Source organism: Zootoca vivipara, chromosome 2 (genome assembly GCF_965207765.1).
Source record: "Zootoca vivipara chromosome 2, rZooViv2.hap1.1, whole genome shotgun sequence".
Lineage (NCBI taxonomy): Eukaryota > Metazoa > Chordata > Lepidosauria > Squamata > Lacertidae > Zootoca > Zootoca vivipara.
This window is the reverse complement of record NC_142584.1, coordinates 113180976-113202613: the sequence shown is the minus strand read 5'-3', so window position 1 is coordinate 113202613 and position 21638 is coordinate 113180976. Positions and strand designations below refer to the sequence as shown.

Here is a 21638-nt window from a genome sequence, read left to right as displayed (position 1 = left end):
CTCATTTTCACCCAGAAGCCCAGATCATTTCTGAATAACAGATTTCTTCTTTTTAAATTTTAATCTTCTTCTTAGTTGTTTACCACAGAGAAATAACGCCAATCAAAATCCACATCCCACCCGCAGCTCTCCAAAATTTGGTGCACTCGCTGACACAGTCGGGTTTCAATTCCCAGTCAATGAATATTTGTTTCCTTTCATTTACTTCTTTATTTATTGCTAATGCTTAATAAAGATAGATAACAGCAATCAAGTGATGGAGGCTTTTGAGGAAAAATTATTCATTGGGAATGTTCAGGTGTTTCTTTTTCTTTAAAAACTCAGCTGCAAATTCAGGGAAAGGGAAGGAAAAAGAACTAATTTTTGTTTGTTTTGTTGCTTGTGCCGATTGTGACTAGAACAATTTATCTTAAAGGGTCCCGGAAAAGCTGCTGAAAATGCTCTTGAGAGGGAAATGCTGGTTTTATATCAGTCATTCTGGGTCAGGAGAGAAACTCCTGCTGGGCCTGTTAGGCAAATAAAGTGTCTTCAGGAGATACTGAGCTGAGTTTTACCACCACCCAGACAAAAGAAAGGGAGGAGGGTCTCTCCAGAGAATGAGGCTCCTGAGAACGTGTAGAGTTCGGCTCCTGAGGCAGCGTCAAAAAAAGACACACATCCCCCTTCATAGTCCAGAGTCACCCGGATCCTCTCGAGTTCCCCACTCAGGGACAGAGGAGGGTCATCAGGGGAGGTGCAGGGCCAGTACTTGCCTCCAGACTTCTCCACAGCCCAGAGTCCTCCCTCAGGACTGAAGGGAAGATAGCTCTTTCTCTTCACAGACTTCCTGGCGACCCCCACAGTCCACCATCCCTCGCTTCCCACAGTGACCTCCCAGAAATGTCTGCCTGCTGTGAATCCCTCACGTCCCAACACAGAAGTACAATTGTTGAACCTCTCAGGATTGTCGGGCAGGGCTTGCCTTTTATCTCCCAATCTCACACTTTTCCGATCCTCAGACACGATGAGCCTGCGATAGGCTGTGTCTGGGTCCAGAGTGACATTTGCTGTTGGGGGGGGGGGAGAGAAGATGAGGGAAAAAGAAGAGAGGCAGAATCAGCCGAGAGCCAGAGACGGACATCCTGATCCAAGAAACAGCCCAGGAACCAGGTCCCCTCTCATAAAAAACAGGATTTATTTTGCATTGCATTTAGGGTTAGGGCCCTCCTCTCCTGCTTCCAGTCTTTCATCAGAATAAAGTTCGAATAAAAACCATCCTTGTTATTTTTATATTCAATATACTTCCTATATTGTGCCCTTCCTGTCAATTCACAAATCTTCGGAGTAAAAACCCCCTATAATTTTTTATTCAGGTCTGCTGTGTCAGCTAAGGAGAGGGAGAGGGCAGAAGAGAAGGGAAACTGCCCTCCTCTGACACATTCTGTGTGAATTGGCTATTTAGGGCTCCCAGGGGATGGGGAATGAGGACAACCAGTTTAGATAGGCAGGGAACAGCCATGGACCCTTTAATGACCTCAATATGGTTAGAATGTGTTCTCGAAGCTACCAACATTAGTTTGACCAAACTGCGGGAGGCAGTGGAAGACAGGAGTGCCTGGCGTGCTATGGTCCATGGGGTCACGAAGAGTCGGACATGACTAAACAACAACATGGTTAGAATTGGGGAGAGTGTCAATGCAGACCCAATTCTGCCTCAGCTAGAGGCAGGACTAATACTGCCTCAAGGGTTCCCTCTCAATGAGGGAGACAAAATTAGGCAAACTTAGCAGATAAATGGCATTCCTTCTGGAAATTCCCACCGCAATTGTATTCCTTTGTTTCTGAGAAGAGGAGCAAATGAACAACTGTAATTTCCCTGGTATTTCTATTCTCACCACAGGGTGTCACCTCACCACCAATCCAATTCTCAACATCAGATCCCCTTTTAAATGTGTTTGGGTTAAAAAGGTAAAGGTACCCCTGACCATTAGGTCTAGTCGTGACCGACTCTGGGGTTGCAGCGCTCATCTCGCTCTATTGGCTGAGGGAGCCGGCATACAGCTTCCAGGTCATGTGGCCAGCATGACTAAGCTGCTTCTGGAGAACCAGAGCAGCGCATGGAAATGCTGTTTACCTTCCTGCTGGAGCAGTACCTATTTATCTACTTGCACTTGATGTATTTTCGAACTTTGGGGGGTGTTATTGATTTTTATTCTTGTTTTTATCCTGTATTTAGTATTTTCTATCTTTCTGTTTTTAATGTTGTGAACAGTCCTGAGATCTACAGATGAAAGGTGGCATACAAATTTAATAAATTATAATAATAAGATATTTAATGGTTTTTCCTGCAAAATAAGATTGAACCAAGATATCTACAATTCCTGAGTCCTGACATGGGGGGAAGATTCAGCTATAGGAGGCTCTAACAGGGAATGTGGCTATTTACAAGGCTGCCTCTGAATCCTGGGGGTGTGAGGCTTGAGGAATTCTCTCCCCCTCACCCCGCTGGCACCAAGAAGCAGGAAACAAACAAGAAAGTTATTACGTATGGTTTATTCAGTCAACACTGTAAATACAATGTATTCTGGTTGTTACTCCATAATGGAGTTGCTTCCACTGAACTCCTCCCCCCTTCCCCCACTAGCAACAGCATTTGCTTCTATGGCGTCTGTCAGTGGACAATTGTCTTTGAGCTCTTTTTTCTTGGACCATTAATGAACGCCGCGTTTTGGGAGAAGGGGGGCTGGTTGTGCTGTCCAATGACGTGTCAGCTTGCTGCTCTGCTTCCCCTTCTCCTAACACTGCATAACTTTGCTGTTCTCTTGTCTCAGAGCTGCTATCTTCCTCAACACCCTGCTGTAATTTGAGACTGTCTCTGTCCTCTCTTGTAGCTACAGGACGTCAGGCTTAGTACGTCTCTCCCACACACGACACAGCATGATGACAGTTTTATTACTTTCAGATTTATTCAGCAATTATATGGTTTCAGCAGTCCGAGCTTCCTCGGGTCATCCGCCACTGTCGGAGTCAGCAGGATGTCTGATAAGAAAGGGGAACTCCTGGAATGTGGCCATGCACAACTGTAACCCAAACAGCATAACTAAGTAATCAAAGCTTCCATATCTTGTACAAAAAGTCATCTTCCACTCATCACCTTGTCTTGCACGTATCAAGTTGTATGCCCCCCTTGGGTCTTGTTTGAAGCCCCCTCGGGTCTTGCTTGGTGAAAATTTTTGCCGGCCACAGTCACTCCAGCAAATCACCAATATGGGGCAAGGGGGATCGGCTAGAAATCATGATCCTGTTCACCTTTCTAAAGTCCACAACTAGCCTGCATTCTGGGATGTCCTTCTTATTCACAAAGAGGACTGGGGACCCTCCCAGCACTTGGGACGGCCTAATAAACCTGTGTTCCAAATTCTTTGTCAGGAACTCTCACAAATCGGCCAATTCTGCCTCCAACATGGAGTATAGACAACTGGTGGGCATCTGGGCACCAAGCAGCAGGTCTATCTTGCAGTCACAAGGCCTATGAAGAGGTAGCCTATCTGTCTCCTTTTCACAGAACACGTCTCTATAGGCCTTATAGTGCGGGGACATGAACTGGTAATCTCCTGTGAGAACCCCCTGCCTTTTTGCTTGGGCACTGTCGTGCCAAATGTCCTGCTTTGCCACATGCAAAGCAACGGCGAGTCTCTCTGCGGCATCTGCCTCCCTCCCTCCATGCAGCTTCAGGAGTCACCCTCCCTGCTGAGCCCAGCTGCATCGGTTCAGGAGCACCTTCCTGTCTGGGTGTACTGCCAGCTCTCTGTTCTGGCATCCTAGGAATGTGGCTTCTCACAAACATTGGCTGTCCTTGCCACCTCTTCTCCAACATCCTCAGCTGCTGTCTCAGGCCAATTTGCAGAGAAGCTCGTACTAAATCATCCAAAGATTCAAGGGGCGCCATTCTCGACAATTCATCCAAGACAGATTCATTCAACCCCTTTCGGTACAAAGCGGCCAAAGGCGGACTGTTTGCTTGCCACCCAAGCCTCTGCACCAACAAGCTGAACGAAGTCCAATAAGTAGAGACTGAATCACTGCCCTGACGTAGGTTCAGCAGCTGCTCCGCGGCCATATCATTCAGCAGGGGATTTTGGAACATGCTATCCATCATTTCCAAAAACTCCCCCAGGTTTGAGAGTGCGCTGTGCTCTCTTGCCATAAGAGTATGAATAGCCCATAATTTAGCGTCCCCGTCCAGCAAACTGATTAGATAAGCGACTCTCTTCTGATCAGTCTCAAATTCTCCCGAATTTAAGTCTAGAAAATAAAGCGCTTCCGTTTTAAAAGCTGGATATTCCTCAGGCTCTCCGGAGTATCGTGGTGGGTTAAACACATACATCTTACTTGCCCTGAAAGTCCTCTCTCCCTCTAGGTGCAATCTATGTTCTCCCAGGGCTCCTGCTAATGTATCTAATTGTGATTTCAGCTGCCAGCTGGATTGCGGGAGTTCATTCAGGGGGTCTCTTGGCTCTGCTGCTCCAGCTCCCACTGCTCCAGCCCCCGCTAGGTCTTGAACTTCCATTGCCGCTCTCTGCCGTCCTTCTGTGTGAGAGAGATTGTAGTTGAGTCAAGCTGTCAGGTTTAGTATGTCTCTCCCACACACGACACAGCATGCTGACAGTTTTATTACTTTCAGATTTATTCAGCGATTATAGTGTTTCAGCAGTCCGAGCTTCCTCGGGTCATCCGTCACTGTCGGATCCATCACTGTCAATTGACTCGACTAGATTCCTTTTCCGGCCAAGCCAAGATACTCTCCACCTTTCCCCACACCTCCTTCCGGTTTTACACTGTTCTTCTAATCTACTCTTTCTCCTGCTTTTTGGAGATTCTGACACTGCTAGCCCCTCCTCATCTGTAGTCAAGTCTAACCCCCTCCTTTCTCCTGTATCCTCCTCTTTCAGCTCTGTGTTACTTTCAGAACTGACAGGCAGCGTTCCAGAGCGAGAGGAGAGGCTTATCTCACTTTCACTGTGTGAGGGAATCAAGTTTCTACTCCTCTCTGGATCCTCTCTGTCTGTCAGAAAGGGAATGTCTCTGACACAGGATAAGGATGTGCGTGATCTCCATCATTCCTCCCCCTCTTCCCACTTGCCCTTATCAGTCCAGTCCCTGACTGGGGCTTTGAGTCAGAAACTGACGAGATTGGAGGCTTCCTGGTGGCATCAGTTTAGCTCCTGCTGGAAAGAGAGACTCTTCTTCTGACCCAACAGGGCTATCGAAAAGTGCTTTGATCACACGGGGAAGTAACCACACACTCTCTAGGAAGGAAATAACTCTTTCCTCCTTAGTCTGCACCTTCTCACCCTGTCTGCGCCTTCGAGCCCACCCTCCCTGCCTTTGTTGTACATAGGAAGAACTCAAACAGCAGGAATAGACGCAAGTGCTGGGTCGCTTGAAACTCTGCAGCACAGACACTTTCACCCCCATGAAACACCACCACCACCACCGCATGAATTTGGGACTCTATGTGAAATTTACCTTTCTGAGGTTTTCCGAATGACAGAACCTCTGAGGAAGCAAAAAGATATAATGTTTAAGGGCTACACAGCTATATCTAAAATAAAAATAAAAAATATCATTACAAAACAATGCTTCACAACTTATCTGTTGTTTCCTTATTTCAAGTGAAAGGTTAAATCATAGAACAAATTACTAATGAGAAAACCGTACGACTAAGAAATTCAAACAGCCAACTTGTCTAGCTGCTATTCCTGCATGGCAGGAGGTTGGATTAGAGATGATCCCAGGAAACCTTTAAAACTCTTAAAACTATTCTATGATTCTATGTGAAAATCAAAAATGGTAAACCGTACTGGAAAATGGCAGAATAGAATTATTCAGAATCCATGAATGAAATGGGGATCTATACTGGATGGCAGTGCAATTTCCGTTTTTTAAAAGGATGGAGAGCTGGAGGAAGGTTAACATCTGCCTGAAGTAAACAGGTGGGGAAAAGCTATTTAAAGCTAGAATTTTTAGACATGCTGACACTATTGCTGATGGTTCCAAAGTCTAAAGAACAGACTGTTCAACACGCATGAAACACCAGTCCCCTGTTCCTTCCCCAGAAATTTACCTTTCTGAAGCTGTTCTCTGAGTAACAAAGCATCTGAGGAAGCAAAAAGATATAAAGTGTAAGGGCAATTCTCTTCCACCTGAAATAAATCTCCATACAAAAATAATGCTTCATAATGTAGCATAATTATAGTTTAAGGAAAAGATTAACTAGTAGAAAAAAAATCATTGTAAACAAGAAAACCATAGAAAGAATCTATGGAAATAACTAAAGCTTTAAAACTCAGCAAGCATAAAGCAAGCTTACAAAAAGCAGAACGAAAATACTCAGCATTAATCTGGATGGTCTCTGAACTTTGTCCCTGAAATTGGGCTCTACAGTGGAGGACTGGAAGAGGGGCAGAACAATAAGAAAATAATGGCTGCACCAACAAGAAGGAAGGTATCCTGGTGGTGGAAGGAAGGTATCTCACCATGTCTGTGGTAAGAACAAAATACGAAACACTAAGAGCCTAGCGTGCCCAGTTTTGGACTATAGGCAATGACTGTTTTGCACAGGGGTTATGTTCTTGACCCCTGCCCCTTTTCCAGTCACTTCCAGGTCACGGTCCCATGTAAATTAGTTGTTGCCTGTAATATATGCTCAATATACGGTAAAACCCTTTCAGCCATTTTTCATTACCTTTGAATTGCTTCATGACATCCTCCAGGAGAGGGTTTATATCACAGAATTCTGAGATTCTCCCCTTCAGCTCTGGAGGGAAAGACAGCGGATTCACCAAAGTCTCTCTTTTCTCATACCTGGTGAAAAGAAAGACAATGTGAGTCTGTTCAAATCCAGAAATCCACAGAAAGGAATTGAGAGAGAGGAAGAGAGCTGCAGACAGGCAGGCACAGAGGGGAAAGATTCTTCTTCTGCACTACGCACTCCACAGCCAGACATCTCAGGACCAGAACAGCAACCGCAGGCCTCTGCGTCTCCCTGCTTATATTTATGCAAAGAAGAAGCACCATCATGTGATATCAGGGGGCATGATTTCTCTGAGTGCCTGATGACAGCACAGCATCTTTCTATAGATGTCCCCCAAGGTGGTGTAGAGAAGAAAAAGATGGCGGCTGCTGTTCATATATGTGAAATGTTCCTTAGAACCTCTCTCCTGAACCTGAATGACACATTGAAGTTACAAATGACAGAATCAGGAACAAACGTACACCGCCAACTCTCTTCCTCGTGAGATTCCCCCCGCCTGGGGATATATCACACTTGGTGAAGTGGCCAAGAGGCAGTAAAGTTTCCCTTGTTTTGTGTGCAAGGAGAACAGCTTTCCATTAGAGTAAATTCAAAGTATTTGTTTCTTGAGCTTGGTGATGTCTTGCTTTGATATGTAGATAACCTCTGCTCTAGAACCAAGTGATCTCAGAGGATGAGACAGACCTTCCACAGGTGTACAAGCAAACCAAGTTATTGGTCAAAAGCCCATCCAGGCCAATACAAAACAACATTATACAATTTAAATAAGTAGAACAAAATAAGTAAATAAGTAGAACAAAAATTAGCAGGGGATATGGCAGTACTTCATTTGGAAACCACCTCTGCCTGAAAGGCCCCATCATGGCACAGTCTCCGAAATTTTCCATGCAACTTCAATAAAATGAAAAACCCTTACAGTAGAAAGATATTTTCCCACCGGGTCATCCATGACCTGCTTAGCAGGATAGCCTGCGGCCGTATCCAGAAGTTTGGGGAGCAATTTGAAGGGAAAACAGAAAACAAACTCCAGGACCCCTAAACCCCACAGATCCTGGTGTATTTCAGAGGTAGAAGTCCTATTATCTCCCCCACAGTGGTCTTATGTGAAAGACTTTTCCCAGTCTTATGGAGTGATGCTAAGGGATCCACTTACCTCTGCAAGGTGCTTCTCACATCCTAGAGGGAAAAGAGAATGGAAATCACTGCACACCACAGGCCACACTATGAAGACACCTCAGACCCTGCAATGGAGGAACACTCTGGCCCTCTGATGTCAGTTTGGGGTAGGAACGGCTATATCAGACAATTTTCTGCAATCGGGTGAATTGCACACACTACTTAGCTGGAGACCTGCCTTGGAAAGTCCATAGAAGTGCAAACGTTGATGGAAGGTTGTGACTCAGTTTGTGTATTGATTTATAAAGTGCAAATGAGGCAGGTTCACCTTTACGCCTGGGCTCAGTGGAAGCTTGGGATGTCAAAAAAAGTGTGCTCACTGCTGGAGCTTGTGTGGGATTCCCCGTTTCCCACCCCTCACTGCTTTAACAGCAGAGGCTCTCCCTGTGCTTCTATACAAACGTGAGTAAACCTCCAGTGTCCAAATTGGACTTGTCTCCAGGGTACCTCAGGGCTCTGCGTTCGAAACCTATTGCCACCAGTGGGGTCTCCCTCTCATGGATCCCTACTGCTACAATGTGCCTCTCCCTTAGGCAACTATGTGGCTCCCTTGGCTTCACTAACCAGCCCTTTGTATGACAGGAGGAAAAACAAAAACAGTTTCCTCTTCCACAGGAAAGCCTTGTTCTTGCCTCTTAGTCACACCTCTGAAGGTACTGAGACACTGCCCAAGTCCACAAATGTTTAGGCACATTTAACTTTATTATTGAACTTGAAAACATGGATTTCTCTGGTTCTTAAAAGTGCATAATTTCTTTTCATATAATACAGACTTGTTAATACATCTCCTGCATCCTGATAATAATGGTTATAACCTTTCTTCCCATCCACCCAAACCTAACCTCCTGCTCCCTCTCTACCCCTCCACTCCCCAACTGCCAACCCCCAACGGCCTTTTCAAGGGTTGTTCCCCCTCCATTTAGAATGGCCATCTAGCTCCGCCTCCCAGGCAACACCTGCCTATCATGGGAGTGATAGGTTAACCCATGATGAACCGGAATCATCATCAGGCACTATTCCGCCACAGAGCTCACATCTGCTTTGATTCGTTTTACTTTTGGTAAGCTCTGAGGTGACCAAAGCAGCTTCTGGGAAGCTCACTACATGGCATGAAGACAGCACCGCCAAACTGGAAGGCAACAGGAGGCAAACTAGTAGCAAGGAGGGAAAAAACAACACCTGGTTTCATCAACACCGCAGAAGAATCTCTAGTTTGCATTAAGGTAAGGAAAGCATCCCAGGTCTCTTGGTGCACCTGTGCATAAGAGACTGGACTAGAGACTCCACCCACTAAGCTCTTTTACTACTTGCATAAATTAAGGAGGCACAAATTTTTTTGCAGACTTGTCCTTAGGCTGCTCCTGCCACCACCTTACCTGCAGGAGTTCATTTGCTGGCTGCAGACGCTTCTCTTCCATTTCCTGGACCACCTTTTCAAGAAAGACACGTTCCCTGGAGAGTCTGGCCAGCTGCTCATTCCTTTTCCTTGCAATCTCCTTCTCCACCTCTTCTATATGACCCAGGTGGTGTTTTTCTTGTTCTTTGAGAAACTGTTGCAGTTGTCTGAACTTCTCCACTGTCTTCTGCCTCCCGGTTTCTGTTAATTTCTGCAAGAAGCAGGAGGAAAAGAAGAGACCAGAATCTGAAATACGGCCAGTCTTCACGACATATTTTTTTTTAGAAAAAAGCATTGATATTAGGGAAGATTGTCTTGCAAAATTTTAAATATAGGGAAATTGCAGATGAAAATATTTGTATACGGAGTAATCCACCCTAAAATCTGATTAATTTTCAGCATTTTTTTAAATAAAAAACAAGCTAACAAACAAACTAATGTGGAAAAATGAGAAATGGAAAGACACCAAAATTGACAGCTTTGCCCATCCCTACGCAGCCCTGACTTGATTCATAAAGTACTTGCTCCCTGCCTAATAATAATAGTGATACTTACAAGAAGGTCTTGGCTTTCCTTGTCCAGGTCTGCTTGATAGGCCAGAATTTTCTCTTTCTCTTTCATCAGAATCTCCAGGCGGCTGCGAATCAGTCCCTAAAGAGAAAAGAAAAAAAACTCAGGTTAGAGAGGGGGGTGGGGAAGAGGAATTGACTATTTTGCTGATTTCTAGTTTCAGAAGGCCTTGCACATAATGGTTTGTAGCTTTGTAGCCCCCCCCCCAACTTCTATTTTATCAATTCTTTTTGAGAAGATATAAAATGCAACAGTTAATGTTTGCATTTTTAAAATAATTATAAAGAAATCTTGATAAAAACATAAAGAGTATTTGTTTGGGGGGAGGGCATTTTTAGCAGTCTTTGCCAATGTGCTGCCATCCAGAAGTTTTTATTGTTATTTTTATTAACATAAAATAAAAAAAACAGACAAAAGAATAAACAAAAATAATAAAAGTTACAAAACAGTGTAGAGGTTATACCCGCAGGTCCCACATCCCAAACACAATTAGATCCCTGGAAATTGTTCATTACGTGACCTTTCGCATAATGAGGCTATGATTTCCATTATTTCCTATGGAATTACTTCTAATGTGGGATCTGTCTGCTTCCTTTCCCCCTCTCTCCGTGTTTTTTTCTCCTGAAATGGCTGCAGCCAATCAGCAAAAAAGAGACAAAGTAAAACAACTGATTTGTCCGATCTCTCCTGCTTTGTAATTTGTCCAATCTCATTTCCCCCACCTCTGTGGTCTCTGCCACCAAAAGGCTGCCACCAACCAGCAAAACACATGTGGAGTTTAGAGCAGTGTTTGAAATTTGCCAGGTGTCAGGCATATTTTGCACCTGGCTATTGGCCACTTGCGACCAAGATGCCCGGGTGCCAGGATGGCGCTTGGTGTCCCACCATCTGGAGGTGCATAGATCTGAGTTTCTAACACTGGTTTAAGCACTTTCTCTTCCTGCCATTGTGGCGACACAAATCTCGGAAGCTGCTGTTTGCATTTCAAGGGAAGCTCCTTTTGGTACCCTAGCAAAGAGAGAAAGAATCCAAAGCCCTTCTCCCAGCCAGCCCTCAGGTTTCTCCTGAGCTGCTTTTTACATAATATAACCTTAGAAGACATCTGAAGGCAGCCCTGTACAGTGGAACCTCGGTTTATGAACACCTCGGTTTATGAATTTTCGGTTTATGAACGCCGCGGACCCATCTGGAACGGATTAATTCACTTTCCATTACTTTCAATGGGAAAGTTCGCTTCAGTTTATGAATGCTTCAGTTTATGAACAGACTTCCGGAACCAATTACACCCATGCTTCAGGTTAAGTACGCTTCAGGTTAAGTATGGACTTCCAGAACCAATTACATTCATACTTCAGGTTAAGCACACTTCAGGTTGAGTACTCCGCGGACCTGTCTGGAACGGATTAATCCACTTTCCATTACTTTCAATGGGAAAGTTCGCTTCAGTTTATGAACGCTTCAGTTTATGAACAGACTTCCGGAACCAATTGTGTTCATAAACCGAGGTACCACTGTATAAGGAAGCTTTTAAAGGTGTATTCTTTGATTATGTTTTTATACATGTTGGAAGCCACCCAGAGTGGCTGGGACAACCTAGAAAGATGGACGGGATACTACTACTACTACTACTACTACTACTACTAATTATTATTATTATTATTATTATTATTATTATTATTATTATTATTATTAACAAGTATGGAAACTGCATTCATGCAATACCATGCATAATTCAGGCATAAGAGTTAAAGAAAATTGCTGAAGAAGAACCCACAGCCATCCCTCTGCCCCTCCCCCCCTTTAAGATCCTACCTTGTATTCCTCGAAAGCCTCCTCCAGAGGAATCACCTTGTGATTTTCATGCATCTTGGATTTCTCACACACTACACAGATAGGACTTTCGTGGTCCTCACAGAAGAGGTTCAGGGGCTCCTGGTGCTTCTCGCAGACTCTCCCCTTTCGTCCCCCCTCCTTCTCCTCCCTTTGGAGACTGAGCTCCTGGATCAATTCCACAAGGTGAGCCAGTTGCCTGTTTGGGATGAGATTCCTTTTCTGGACGGTTTCTCTGCACTGAGGGCAGGAGGCCTGCCTTCCTCTCGCCCCACAACACTGGACCAAGCAAGACCGGCAGAAGTTGTGCCCACACTCTGCGGTGGTCACTGGATCCTTGAAATACTCCAGGCAGATGGAGCAAGTGGCTTCATCGCAGAGATCTTGCACGGGACTCCCTGCAGCAGCCATGGCTCCCTCGCGCCAAAAAAAGTCCACCTCTTCCGTTTTCAGCCACTGGGTTTTCCCCCTTCCTGAAAAGGACTCCGGAACTCAATGCCCACGTGGCTTCTTATTCTTCTTTTTTCCAGTGTTGACGGGCCTCTGTTTAATGTTTTCTTGAGCAGCTTTGCAGAGAGAGAGGGTGGGGGGAGGGAGAGATGTGCACTGACCCAAGAAGGCAATGTGTAAATAATGTTTAAAAGAAATAAACTTAAGCATTGTGGAGAGACAGGCTCTGTTTAAATAAAATCCATCTTCCAGCTCTACAATTCCCCCTCAGTCTAACTTTCCCTGGGGGTTTGTTGCCCGAGCTGGAGAGATGACAAGCCAGAGTATGCATGCTCTGGTTATCTCCTGCTTGGACTACTGCAATGCGCTCTATGTCGGAACTACAACTAATCCAGAATGTGACAGCTAGACTGGTGACTGGGAGCAGCCGCTGGGGCGATATATAACACCTGTCCTAAAAGATCTTCAGTGGCTTCTAGTGCATTTCTGAGAGCACAATTCAAAGTGCTGGCGCTGAACTTTAAAGCCCTAAATAGCCTTGTCCCTGCCTGAAGGAGCGTCTACACCCCCATCATTCAGCCCAGACACAGGTCCTTTTCCAAGGGTCTTCTACTGGTTCCCTCACTGTGAGAAGCGAAGTTACAGTGAAGGAGGCAGAGAGCCTTATCGGTAGTGGCACCCCCGCCCTGTGGAACACCCTCCCTTCAGATGTCAAGGAGATAAAGAACTATACAACTTTTAGAAGACATCTGAAGGCAGCCCTGTATCAGGAAGTTTTTAATGTTTGATATTTTACTATGTTTAATATATGTTGTACGCCGCTCAGAGTGGCTGGGGAAACCCAGCCTGATGGGTGGATTATAAATAATAAAATTATTACTATTATTACTACAGCAGTGTAGTGCAGAGGGAACATGTTGGGCAACTAAGAACACGTTTCCACACTAGTTATCTGATTTCTGATTTCAACCTTTTGTATATTTTTTATTTTATGGTTTTATGTCTACTTTGATTTCTAAAATAAACTTCCATTCTAATTTTTTTGGGGGGGAAATGCAGGCATCGCTTTGCACCATCGACAGTCAGTTATGAGACTTCCAGCCCATCTCTTTCTCAGGGCAAGTTCTGTGACAGCAGCTAAGGGTCACAAGCTACGAAGGGGTTAAAGCAACAGAGCTCCGAATCCTAGAGCGGCCCAAGCATATGTCAAAGGAAGATGAGGCGCAGAGGCGGGCGGAAGGAAGGGAGACGCTGCTTTCAGGTTCCCACCTCCCTCTCTTGACAGGCACCTGAGAATGACGTAGCTGGCTGCAGTTTCTCTGCGAGGGAAATGAGAGAGCAGGTGAGTGAAAGGTGGGAAGAAGCGGAGAGTCTGCCCAGGTCCGCTTATGTTTTAATTTAATTTAATTTTTAAATTGTTCCTTATTCTGAGCTTGGGGAGGTCTCTTAAGACAAGAGGACCAGGGCAACGGAGGCATCCCCATCGCTTGGGTCAACTGCTGTTAAAAGTTGCAAGCTGGTCCTCCCATTAAGCAGAATGAATTGGGGAACTGGTTTTGAATGGCTAGGTTTGGGTGTTGTGCCTTTTGTTGCTGGATAGCTCCGTTGGTTAGAGCATGGTGCTGATAACGTCGAGGTTTGGGTTCAAGTCCCCATATGGGGCACCTGCATCTTCCTGCGTTGCAGGGGGTTGGACTAGATGACCCTCAGGGGTACCCTCCCATTGCACAGTTAGACTTTCCAAGTGCAGGGTGCTATTTTCCACCCTGCTATAGGCAGCAAAATCTCTTAGGCCAGCCCTGCTTCTGGGCTGCTGAGATCCCTCACCCACTCCCAACCTTATGTATGGCCTTATCTGCACTATACATTTAAAGCAGTCTCATACCACTTTCAGCAGTCACTGCCCCCCCCCCTAAAATCCTGGGGAGTGCAATTTGTTAAGGGAACTGAGAGTTATTAAGAGACACATGCCCACATTCCCCTCCAATTCCGACAGGGTCTTCACAATCCAACCCTTTTTCTAGGGGACTCTGGGATTGTTTTAAAGTGTTTTAGAGCAGGCATGTCAAACCTGCGGCCCTCCAGATGTTTTGGCCTACAACTCCCATGATCCCTAGCTAGCAGGACCAGTGGTTGGGGAAGATGGGAATTGTAGTCCAAAACATCTGGAGGGCCGCAGGTTTGACATGCCTGTTTTAGAGGCTGCAGCAAGCTACCCTGGCTGTTTACATCACCTTGGCTTGTGAGCACAGGAGGGGAATTAAATACATGTGCATTGAGTATTTTTGTATGTCTGTGGGCTCCTTAGGAATTAAAATAGATTTTTTGGAGGTATGGATATAGCAGACCCAATTAATATGGGGTATTCAGAGATTCTGAGGGGTTTTAGTCTTCAGTCCTATAGATTTTCTCTCTTATTTTTCACTCTGCTTCCCCCTCAGTAGGTGAAGTTTGGTTGTATTAGCTTCAAGGACAGTCAGTTTCTGCTGGTTGTTGAAAGATCCAGATGTTTTGCAGTCTCACTTGAAGAGTCCAGTTGAATGAATATCTTTAGCTGAAGGACAAGGTATTAGCAAGAGTGCTGAGACATCCCTAAAGGGTTGATAGTGAAAGAGAGAGCAAAGAAGAGGCAGAACAAGGCCAGTCCCTGGGGGAAGAAGAGGCTGCGGCTGGTGCTAAAGCTGGTCATGGAACCCGAAATCAAAATGGAGGAGCAGAGCTGGAGCCCTGAATTTGGAGAGCAAGGATCAATTTGTCCGAAAACTGGGAGGCTCAAGGAAGTTCTCCTTGGGGAAGCCCAACAAAACGTGAAACAGGAGCCAAACGATGAGCCGTCAAGGAACTGGGACGCCCAGTTGCAGGAGTTTTTGAAGATGCTACAGGATTCCCATTCTGGAGAGGGAAACCCACAAGTACCTGAGACAAGGGATTGGGACAGTCCCAAAATATTGGAGGTTACTTCTGAGGGAGTGACAGGTGACTACAGCTGGCCCAGAGCATTGTGTGCTTCCCAAATCCAACCACGTCTTGCTGGGGAAGCCCAAGAGGACCATGAGACCAATCTGAATGCCACTCCCAGTGGGAAGGAGGAGGCAAGAACTCCATCTGGGGATGGTGCCGAGATGGAGAGGCAGCGCCGGTGTTTTCGTGAGCTCTGCTACCAAGAGGACGATGGGCCTTACAAGCTTTGCAGGCAGCTCCAGGCGAGTTGCCATCAGTGGCTGAAGCCAGAGACACACACCAAGGAGCAGATCCTGGAGCTGGTGACCCTGGAGCAGTTCCTGGCTGTCCTGCCACTGGAGATGCAGAGCTGGGTGAGAGAACGTAACCCAGGGAGCTGTGCCTGGGCAGTGACCCTGGCAGAGGAATTCCTTCTGAGTCAGAAGGAAGTCAACAGCTGGAAAGGGCAGGTGAGACAATGTTTCCAAAGTTGTGTCCTTGGTCACATCCACAGCATACATTTGATGCACTTATGGATCATATGGCTTCCTCCAAAGTAACCTGGGAAGTGTAGTGTAGTTTTTTTAAGGGTGCTGTGTGTAGTAGCTCTGTGAGGGGTAAACTAAAGTTCCCAGAACTCAATGGGGAGAAGCCAGTGTGGTGTAGTGGTTAAGAGCGGTAGACTCGTAATCTGGTGAACCGGGTTCGTGTCTCTGCTCCTCCACATTCAGATGCTGAGTGACCTTGGGCTAGTCACACTTCTTTGAAGTCGCTCAGCCCCACTCACCTCACAGAGTGTTTGTTGTGGGGGAGGAAGGGAAAGGAGAATGTTAGCTGCTTTGAGACTCCTTTGGGTAGTGATAAAGCGGGATATCAAATTCAAACAACTCTTCTTCTTCTTCTTCTTCTTCTTCTTCTTCTTCTTCTTCTTCTTCTTCTTCTGTGTACTGCAGGCATTGCAAGCATGCCTGAATTGGGTTTCAAAAATTGTGCCCTTGAAGCACTCTTGGGTCTTGAGTTGCTACTACTACTATTACTATTACTACTTCTTATTATCAGTCTTCTTCTTTTTGCCAATGCAACCCAAAGCGACTTACAACAATGTTCGTAAGCACAAAGCCCCAATTGGGCACCCAGCCACCTTGACAAAGCCAGTGTCAAGGCAGGAGTCAGGAGCAAGTCAGCAGTAACTCACAAAGTGTCCATGAAATCCACTATTTATTCAAAGAAACAAAGCAGCTCAGGCCTAGTGATCACAGCAACTCTTCCCAGTAGATCTTGAGCCAATGAGGCAGTTGGGAGGAACCTGAGACTCCTTCCTCTTGTCTCCCTTTGCTCCACCCTCTTCATTCCCCTTTGTGTTCTGGGAGACTAGGGGGCTCATATTATGTCCTTCCATTCTTGTGATAGATTGTGATAATATCAAGTCCTTGTAATAAGTAACATTTATTGCCGACCCCTAAACACACATTTTGCCTGCACTGTGACTTGGTTTTGAACTGACGCTTCTCCCCTGCATCTTCCCCACCAGCAGATCATAGGGATGTCAGAAAAGGAGCTTGTAAATCCCCACAAGGCAGAACAGGCTCTGCCAGGCATGGTGAAGATGCAGCTTTCTACACGGCCCAAGCAGGGGGACGAGGAGAGAGTGAGTTTATTGGGTGAGTTCCTCTGGGGTCTGTCCTTTGAATACCTCAGGGACTCCAGTTTTGTTGCTTTCCCCCACCTAAAATGGAAGGCTCGTCTTCCCAGGTCACCTTCAAGCTCTGTGGGTTTGGGGGCCATTTTAGAAATGCATGATTCTTAAAACTGTCCACACAACTGGCCATTGCCTGCTAAGTAGTGGTCCTGCTCATTTATGGGGCAGATTAATCATTTTTGCAAATGGGGCAGGAGCACGGAAGGGGAAGCTTGTCAGTCTAGACCAGGGGTGGGTGCTGAGCTTCCCTATTTGGCCAACAGGTCCATTTTTTAAATTGCATTTGTAATTCAAAAAAATTCAGTACCTATAAGTGCAATTTAGAAACACACAGATAGATAGATTTAGAACTGGAAAATGTGCAGAAAGGAACTTCAAAAATGATCAACTCCTCTAGAATAAAAGGTTCTGCATTTGTTAGAAATTGATCTCTTATTGTGGTGACACCTACACACTGGAACTCCCTGCCTGTTGACATTAGGCAGGCATACCCTTTTCGACTCCTGCGAAAAACATTTTTTATAGACAACCCTAGCAAGATATTAGAATGCTGATGTGTTTTTAGTTTATTGCTGGTTTTAATTTTCTGAGCATTTTAATTGTTTTTACTGCAATCTTACTGTTTTATTATTTTTTAAAACTGTTTTGTTTTCAAATGGCTTTTAAGTTTTGGAGGCTATTTATTTTAGTGGGGGGAACATAGTAGAGCTGTCTACATTTAGGCATGGAATGGAGAAAGGGAATAGGGACAAAAAAGAAGTCCACTTTCTCATAATACTTTGTATCACAAGTGGTAGAAGATTTATGATAGACAAAAGGGGAAGCACTTCTTCACAAAGAGCAAAGCTGGAGCCAGTGCTATTTTTTCTAGAAAAAGAGGTGCCGGAACTCACCATGAATGCTTCTGTGTTCTCTTTGAATGGCAATGGCGCCCACCTGAGAAGAGCCAGAACCAAATTCCAATGTGTTCCGGCTGAAAAAAAATCCCTGGTTGGAGCTGTGTCTGCTTCCTACCCTGATTCTCTTCTTTCTTCCAGCAAGGGATGGGCGACCGAGTGAAAGCAAGGGGCAGAAGCGCTTGCGAGAAAGTCCTGAACAAACAGAGCAGAAGAAGACAACCTTGAAGGCAGGCCAAAAGAAGGATTTCCTGTGCCAGGGAGAAGCTGATAAGAACCAGCATAGGGCAGAGAGACAGAAGAGAAATGACACGGAGAAGGCAGCACAGCCACTTTTTATCAAACTATGTGTTTGTAAAGATGCCGCCCAGCAGCACAAAGAGAAAGACATGGAATGTGACACGGGTGGGGAAATCTGTGGTCAAAAGGCTCACGGGAGTACGGATGGGGGTATTCCCACAGAGGAGACGCCATACAAGTGTTGGCAATGCGGCCGGAGCTTCAGCAGCAGCTCAGACCTTTTGATACATGAGAGAAGCCACGTAGGTGAGAAACTGTATACATGCACCCACTGTGGAAAAAGAGAGACAATCCAGACCGGCCAGACTGCGCATAAATGTTCCCACTGCGGGAAAAACTTTGACTGGATCCCTCAAGTAAAAACCCGTGGGAGAGAACGTTTTTCCTGCACAGAGTGTGAGAAAAGCTACATGTCCAAGTCGTTCCTCCTCAAACACCAGCAAGTCCACAGAGGCGAGAAACCTTATAAATGCTGCTTTTGCCCGGAAGCCTACACAAACTGGTGGGAGCTCAAAGCTCATCGGCAAATTCACCAAGACGACACGCCGCATAAGCCATATAAATGTTCGCATTGCGGGATGATCTGCCATTGGAACTCACAGTTTCTGTCCCGCGAGAGTGGCCACACAGCCTTCTGCTGCTACTGTGGGAAAGGCTTCACACAAAACTCGGAGCTCGTTGAACACGAGAAGACCCACACAGCAGAGGAGCCGTTGGCGTGTTTTGTCTGCGGGGAAAACTTTGGAGTCAGTGCCGAACTGCTTGCCCATGTGCAGAAGCACAGAGAGAACCCACTTCAATGCTCGGTTTGTGGAGAGGACTTCAAGAACAGTTTGTAAGACTGTGAACTAGAAGTCATGGGTGACAGCCAATCACTGCCTACCGCTTGCACAACGTACTGTATTTTCCGCTCCATAAGACACGCTTTTTCCCTCCTAAAAGCGAAGGGGAAATGCCAGTGCATCTTATGGGGCAAAGGCTCCCTGTCAAGCAAGCAGCGAGAAGCCGGGGGGGGGGGGGCGGAGGAGGAGGAGATGCTGCTGGCTCTTCCCCGCTGCCTCTGTTCGCAAAAACAAGCCTGCTTTTGCGAACAGAGGCGGTGGGGAGGAGCCAGCAGCATCTCCTCCCTCTCCCCCATGTTCAGCGAGAAGCGGCGGGCAGCGGAGGAGATGCTGCTTGCTCTTCCCTCCTCGCTCTGTTTGGGAAAACAAGCCAGCAGCATCTCCGCGCCCCCCCCCCGCCTCTCACTGAACACGGCGAGAGGCAGGGGGGTGGGATCTAGCGGCCCGGAAGGGGGGAGCTGCCCAGATGCTATGGTCCGTCCCTTCTCCCCAGCTGGCTTTAAAGTAAGCGGGGGGAGAACCGCTAGTTTTGCGCACAGCGTCAGGGCGATTCTACCCCCGCTTGCTTTAAAGCCAGCTGGGGAGAAGTGACAGACCATAGCGTCCTCCCCTCCTCCCCAGCTGGCTTTAAAGCCAGCGGCAAAGGGGTGGGGGAGGAAGGAGGAACGTCCCCCCCCCGCCCCTTTGCCGCTGGCGGCTACGGCTGCGGAGGGGGAATGTGCAGCCCAAAAGCTGCTTTCTTCTCTTTTGCAGCTGCCACCACCAGGTTTGAGGCGAAATATTTTTTTTCTTGTTTTTCCCCCGGTGCACCTTATGGAGCGAAAAATACGGTACTTCTCTTGGTGTTGTATATTTTAGCCATCAAATGCTTCATTTACAAATATTAAAATTGTAATGTTTTAAAATTCCTTGTGAATATGAATGGCGTGCGTGAACCTGTGCTTGGTCAGATTTCAGAGGCATTTCAGGCGGCAATCGATTTAGCGGCGTCTGATTTCGCAGGAGTGTATGGCACCAAACCCACCCAAAGGTCATAAATTGTCACAGGGGGGGGGGGGAGGACGGCGACAGGGCAGAATAGGTTTATGCGTGCAAGCATCCAGAACGTAACCCCCTTGCAAAACGAGGCCTGCCTGTGTATGCATCTGAATACTGGTTGGTGGAAAGCAGAGGAGAGGAAAGGACTTTTGTGCCTAGTTCCTGCTTGCAAGTTTCTCACAAGCATCCCTTTAGCTCCTGCGAGAACAGGATGCTTGTGGGATTGGGCCCTCTGAACCAGGCAGGTACCTTCGCCACATTCTTTTTGGCACATGTTGAAAAGCATTTTGTCCAGACATGTAGACATTGGAGTGTTTTAACTTCTCTCCAATTTACTGCTTATTTAAAATTTTTTTAATGTTTCTAATTACTTGTTTTTAACTGCTTTTAACTGATCCGTTTAATATTTCTTGTAAACTGCTTAGAGGTTTTGTCTTTACAATCAAGTGATATACCTCGCAAGACGAATGCCTCACACAACGAAAAGTTCGCAAGACGAAAGCGTCTTGTGGTTTTTATGGTGACTCGCAAGACGAATTTTTCTATGGCCGTGCTTCGCAAGACGAATTTTTCCCCTCCCCCCCCGGTGCCCCCCCCCGGTTTTTTGGGCTTGTTTTAAATCACAAAACCATCAATACCCAGGATGCATTGTGTCTGCTTTCTCAGTGCCTTTTTTTAAGGTTTTAACTGCTAGGCAGCCTGGACCGTTCCTGCCTACTCTACAGCGCCTTCTACCAGTTGAACAGCGTTCATGCCATCCCCAGAGAGACCCTCCACAGCTCTGGGTACGTAAAAGATGGTCCTGTCATGTTTAAAAAGTTGAAGTTCTGTGCTTGAAATTTTTGAAATCCTCTGTACAGTATTTATGCTTTTACAGAGCACTTTATAAACACTGTGTAAACCAAATTTGACTTCGTTCTGACTTTTTTTGCCCATAGGAACACATCAATTGAATTTCAATGCATTCCTATGGGAAACCACGCTTCGCAAGACGAATTTTTCGCAAGACAAAATGACTTGTGGAATGAATTAAATTTCGTCTTGCGAGGTACCACTGTATTTTGTTATATAAGGCAATAAAAATGCTGGGCTGGATGGACCAGGACTGATCCAGCAGGCTCCTCTTAACGTTGTGCCACCTGTGTGCTGGAGTTCCCCAGAAAGCTAGCTGGAACGTGTGAAGAGGAGGAGGGAGGGCGACCAAGATGATCCAGGATCTGTAAACCAAGCCTTATGAGAAAGGGTTGAAGGAGCTAGGTATGTTTAGCCTGGAGGAGACTGAGGGGAGATAGGATAGCCATCTTCTAAAAAATGTTGGCATGTGGGTAACCTGAATGAGAGAGGTTAACAATGACCTTTTGGTGTTGTAAAATGTTTTCAGATTTTTAAACTGCTTTTAAATGGCTTAAATGTGTTTTGTGTTCCTTGGCTACTCATTGGTTTGCCACCCTGGGCTCTCTTGGGAGGAAGAAGGGTGGGAATTTAAAAGAAATCAATTGATATTTATTAAGGATTGGAAAATTCTTGTGGGCTTTTTGCGTGAAAGAGAGTGAACTTGCAATATCTGGATCTGAAGACTGAAAACAATATTGACTTATAGAAAATAGAATGATTGGATGTCAATTTGAGTGAATCCTTTGAACAAGTTGTTAAATTTACTTGGCAGAGAGTCAGAAGTCTTTCTGTCTCTTTCTATTTCTCCCTT

The 21638-nt window shown here is 45.9% G+C and overlaps 2 protein-coding genes across 4 annotated transcripts in view; one reads left to right on the top strand and one right to left on the bottom strand.

Moving 5' to 3' along the window:
* Window positions 1-186: 186 nt before the first annotated feature.
* On the bottom strand, window positions 187-12244 carry LOC118081201 (zinc finger protein RFP). 3 transcript variants are annotated; one of them, XM_088663880.1, is made up of 9 exons: window positions 11751-12244; window positions 9924-10019; window positions 9349-9579; window positions 7950-7972; window positions 6728-6846; window positions 6107-6139; window positions 5509-5538; window positions 4372-4569; window positions 187-1046 (listed from the first exon to the last, which is right to left on the bottom strand). In XM_088663880.1, exons 1-9 carry the CDS (start codon window positions 12177-12179, stop codon window positions 529-531), a joined length of 1677 nt encoding a protein of 558 aa, XP_088520006.1. In that variant the 5' UTR covers window positions 12180-12244; the 3' UTR covers window positions 187-528. The 3 variants fall into 3 exon arrangements, with proteins under 3 accessions (XP_088520006.1, XP_088520005.1, XP_088520004.1); XM_088663879.1 differs by lacking the exon at window positions 4372-4569; XM_088663878.1 differs by lacking the exon at window positions 187-1046 and having other exon boundaries at window positions 2514-4569.
* Window positions 12245-13347: 1103 nt separating this feature from the next.
* Window positions 13348-21638, top strand: part of LOC118081219 (uncharacterized) — a 34810-nt gene continuing 26519 nt past the window's right edge. Inside the window, exons 1-5 of the mRNA XM_035107558.3 lie at window positions 13348-13560; window positions 14660-15628; window positions 16690-16819; window positions 17895-18888; window positions 19649-19661. Coding sequence (XP_034963449.2) covers window positions 14906-15628; window positions 16690-16819; window positions 17895-18888; window positions 19649-19661 — 1860 coding nt within the window. The 5' untranslated portion in view covers window positions 13348-13560; window positions 14660-14905. The remainder of the gene's footprint in view (window positions 13561-14659; window positions 15629-16689; window positions 16820-17894; window positions 18889-19648; window positions 19662-21638) is intronic.

What these genes read in the sequence shown, in the direction of transcription:
- LOC118081201 (XM_088663878.1), bottom strand. Translation starts at nt 12,179, where the DNA reads ATGGCTGCTGCAGGGAGTCCCGTGCAAGATCTCTGCGATGAAGCCACT. An exon ending in TGTCATGAAGCAATTCAAAG is followed by an intron (nt 6,140 to 6,727) that starts GTAATGAAAAAT and finishes TTGCTTCCTCAG; the next exon opens with ATGCTTTGTTACTCAGAGAA. An exon ending in ATTCGGAAAACCTCAGAAAG is followed by an intron (nt 4,570 to 5,508) that starts GTAAATTTCACA and finishes TCTCTCACACAG; the next exon opens with AAGGACGGCAGAGAGCGGCA.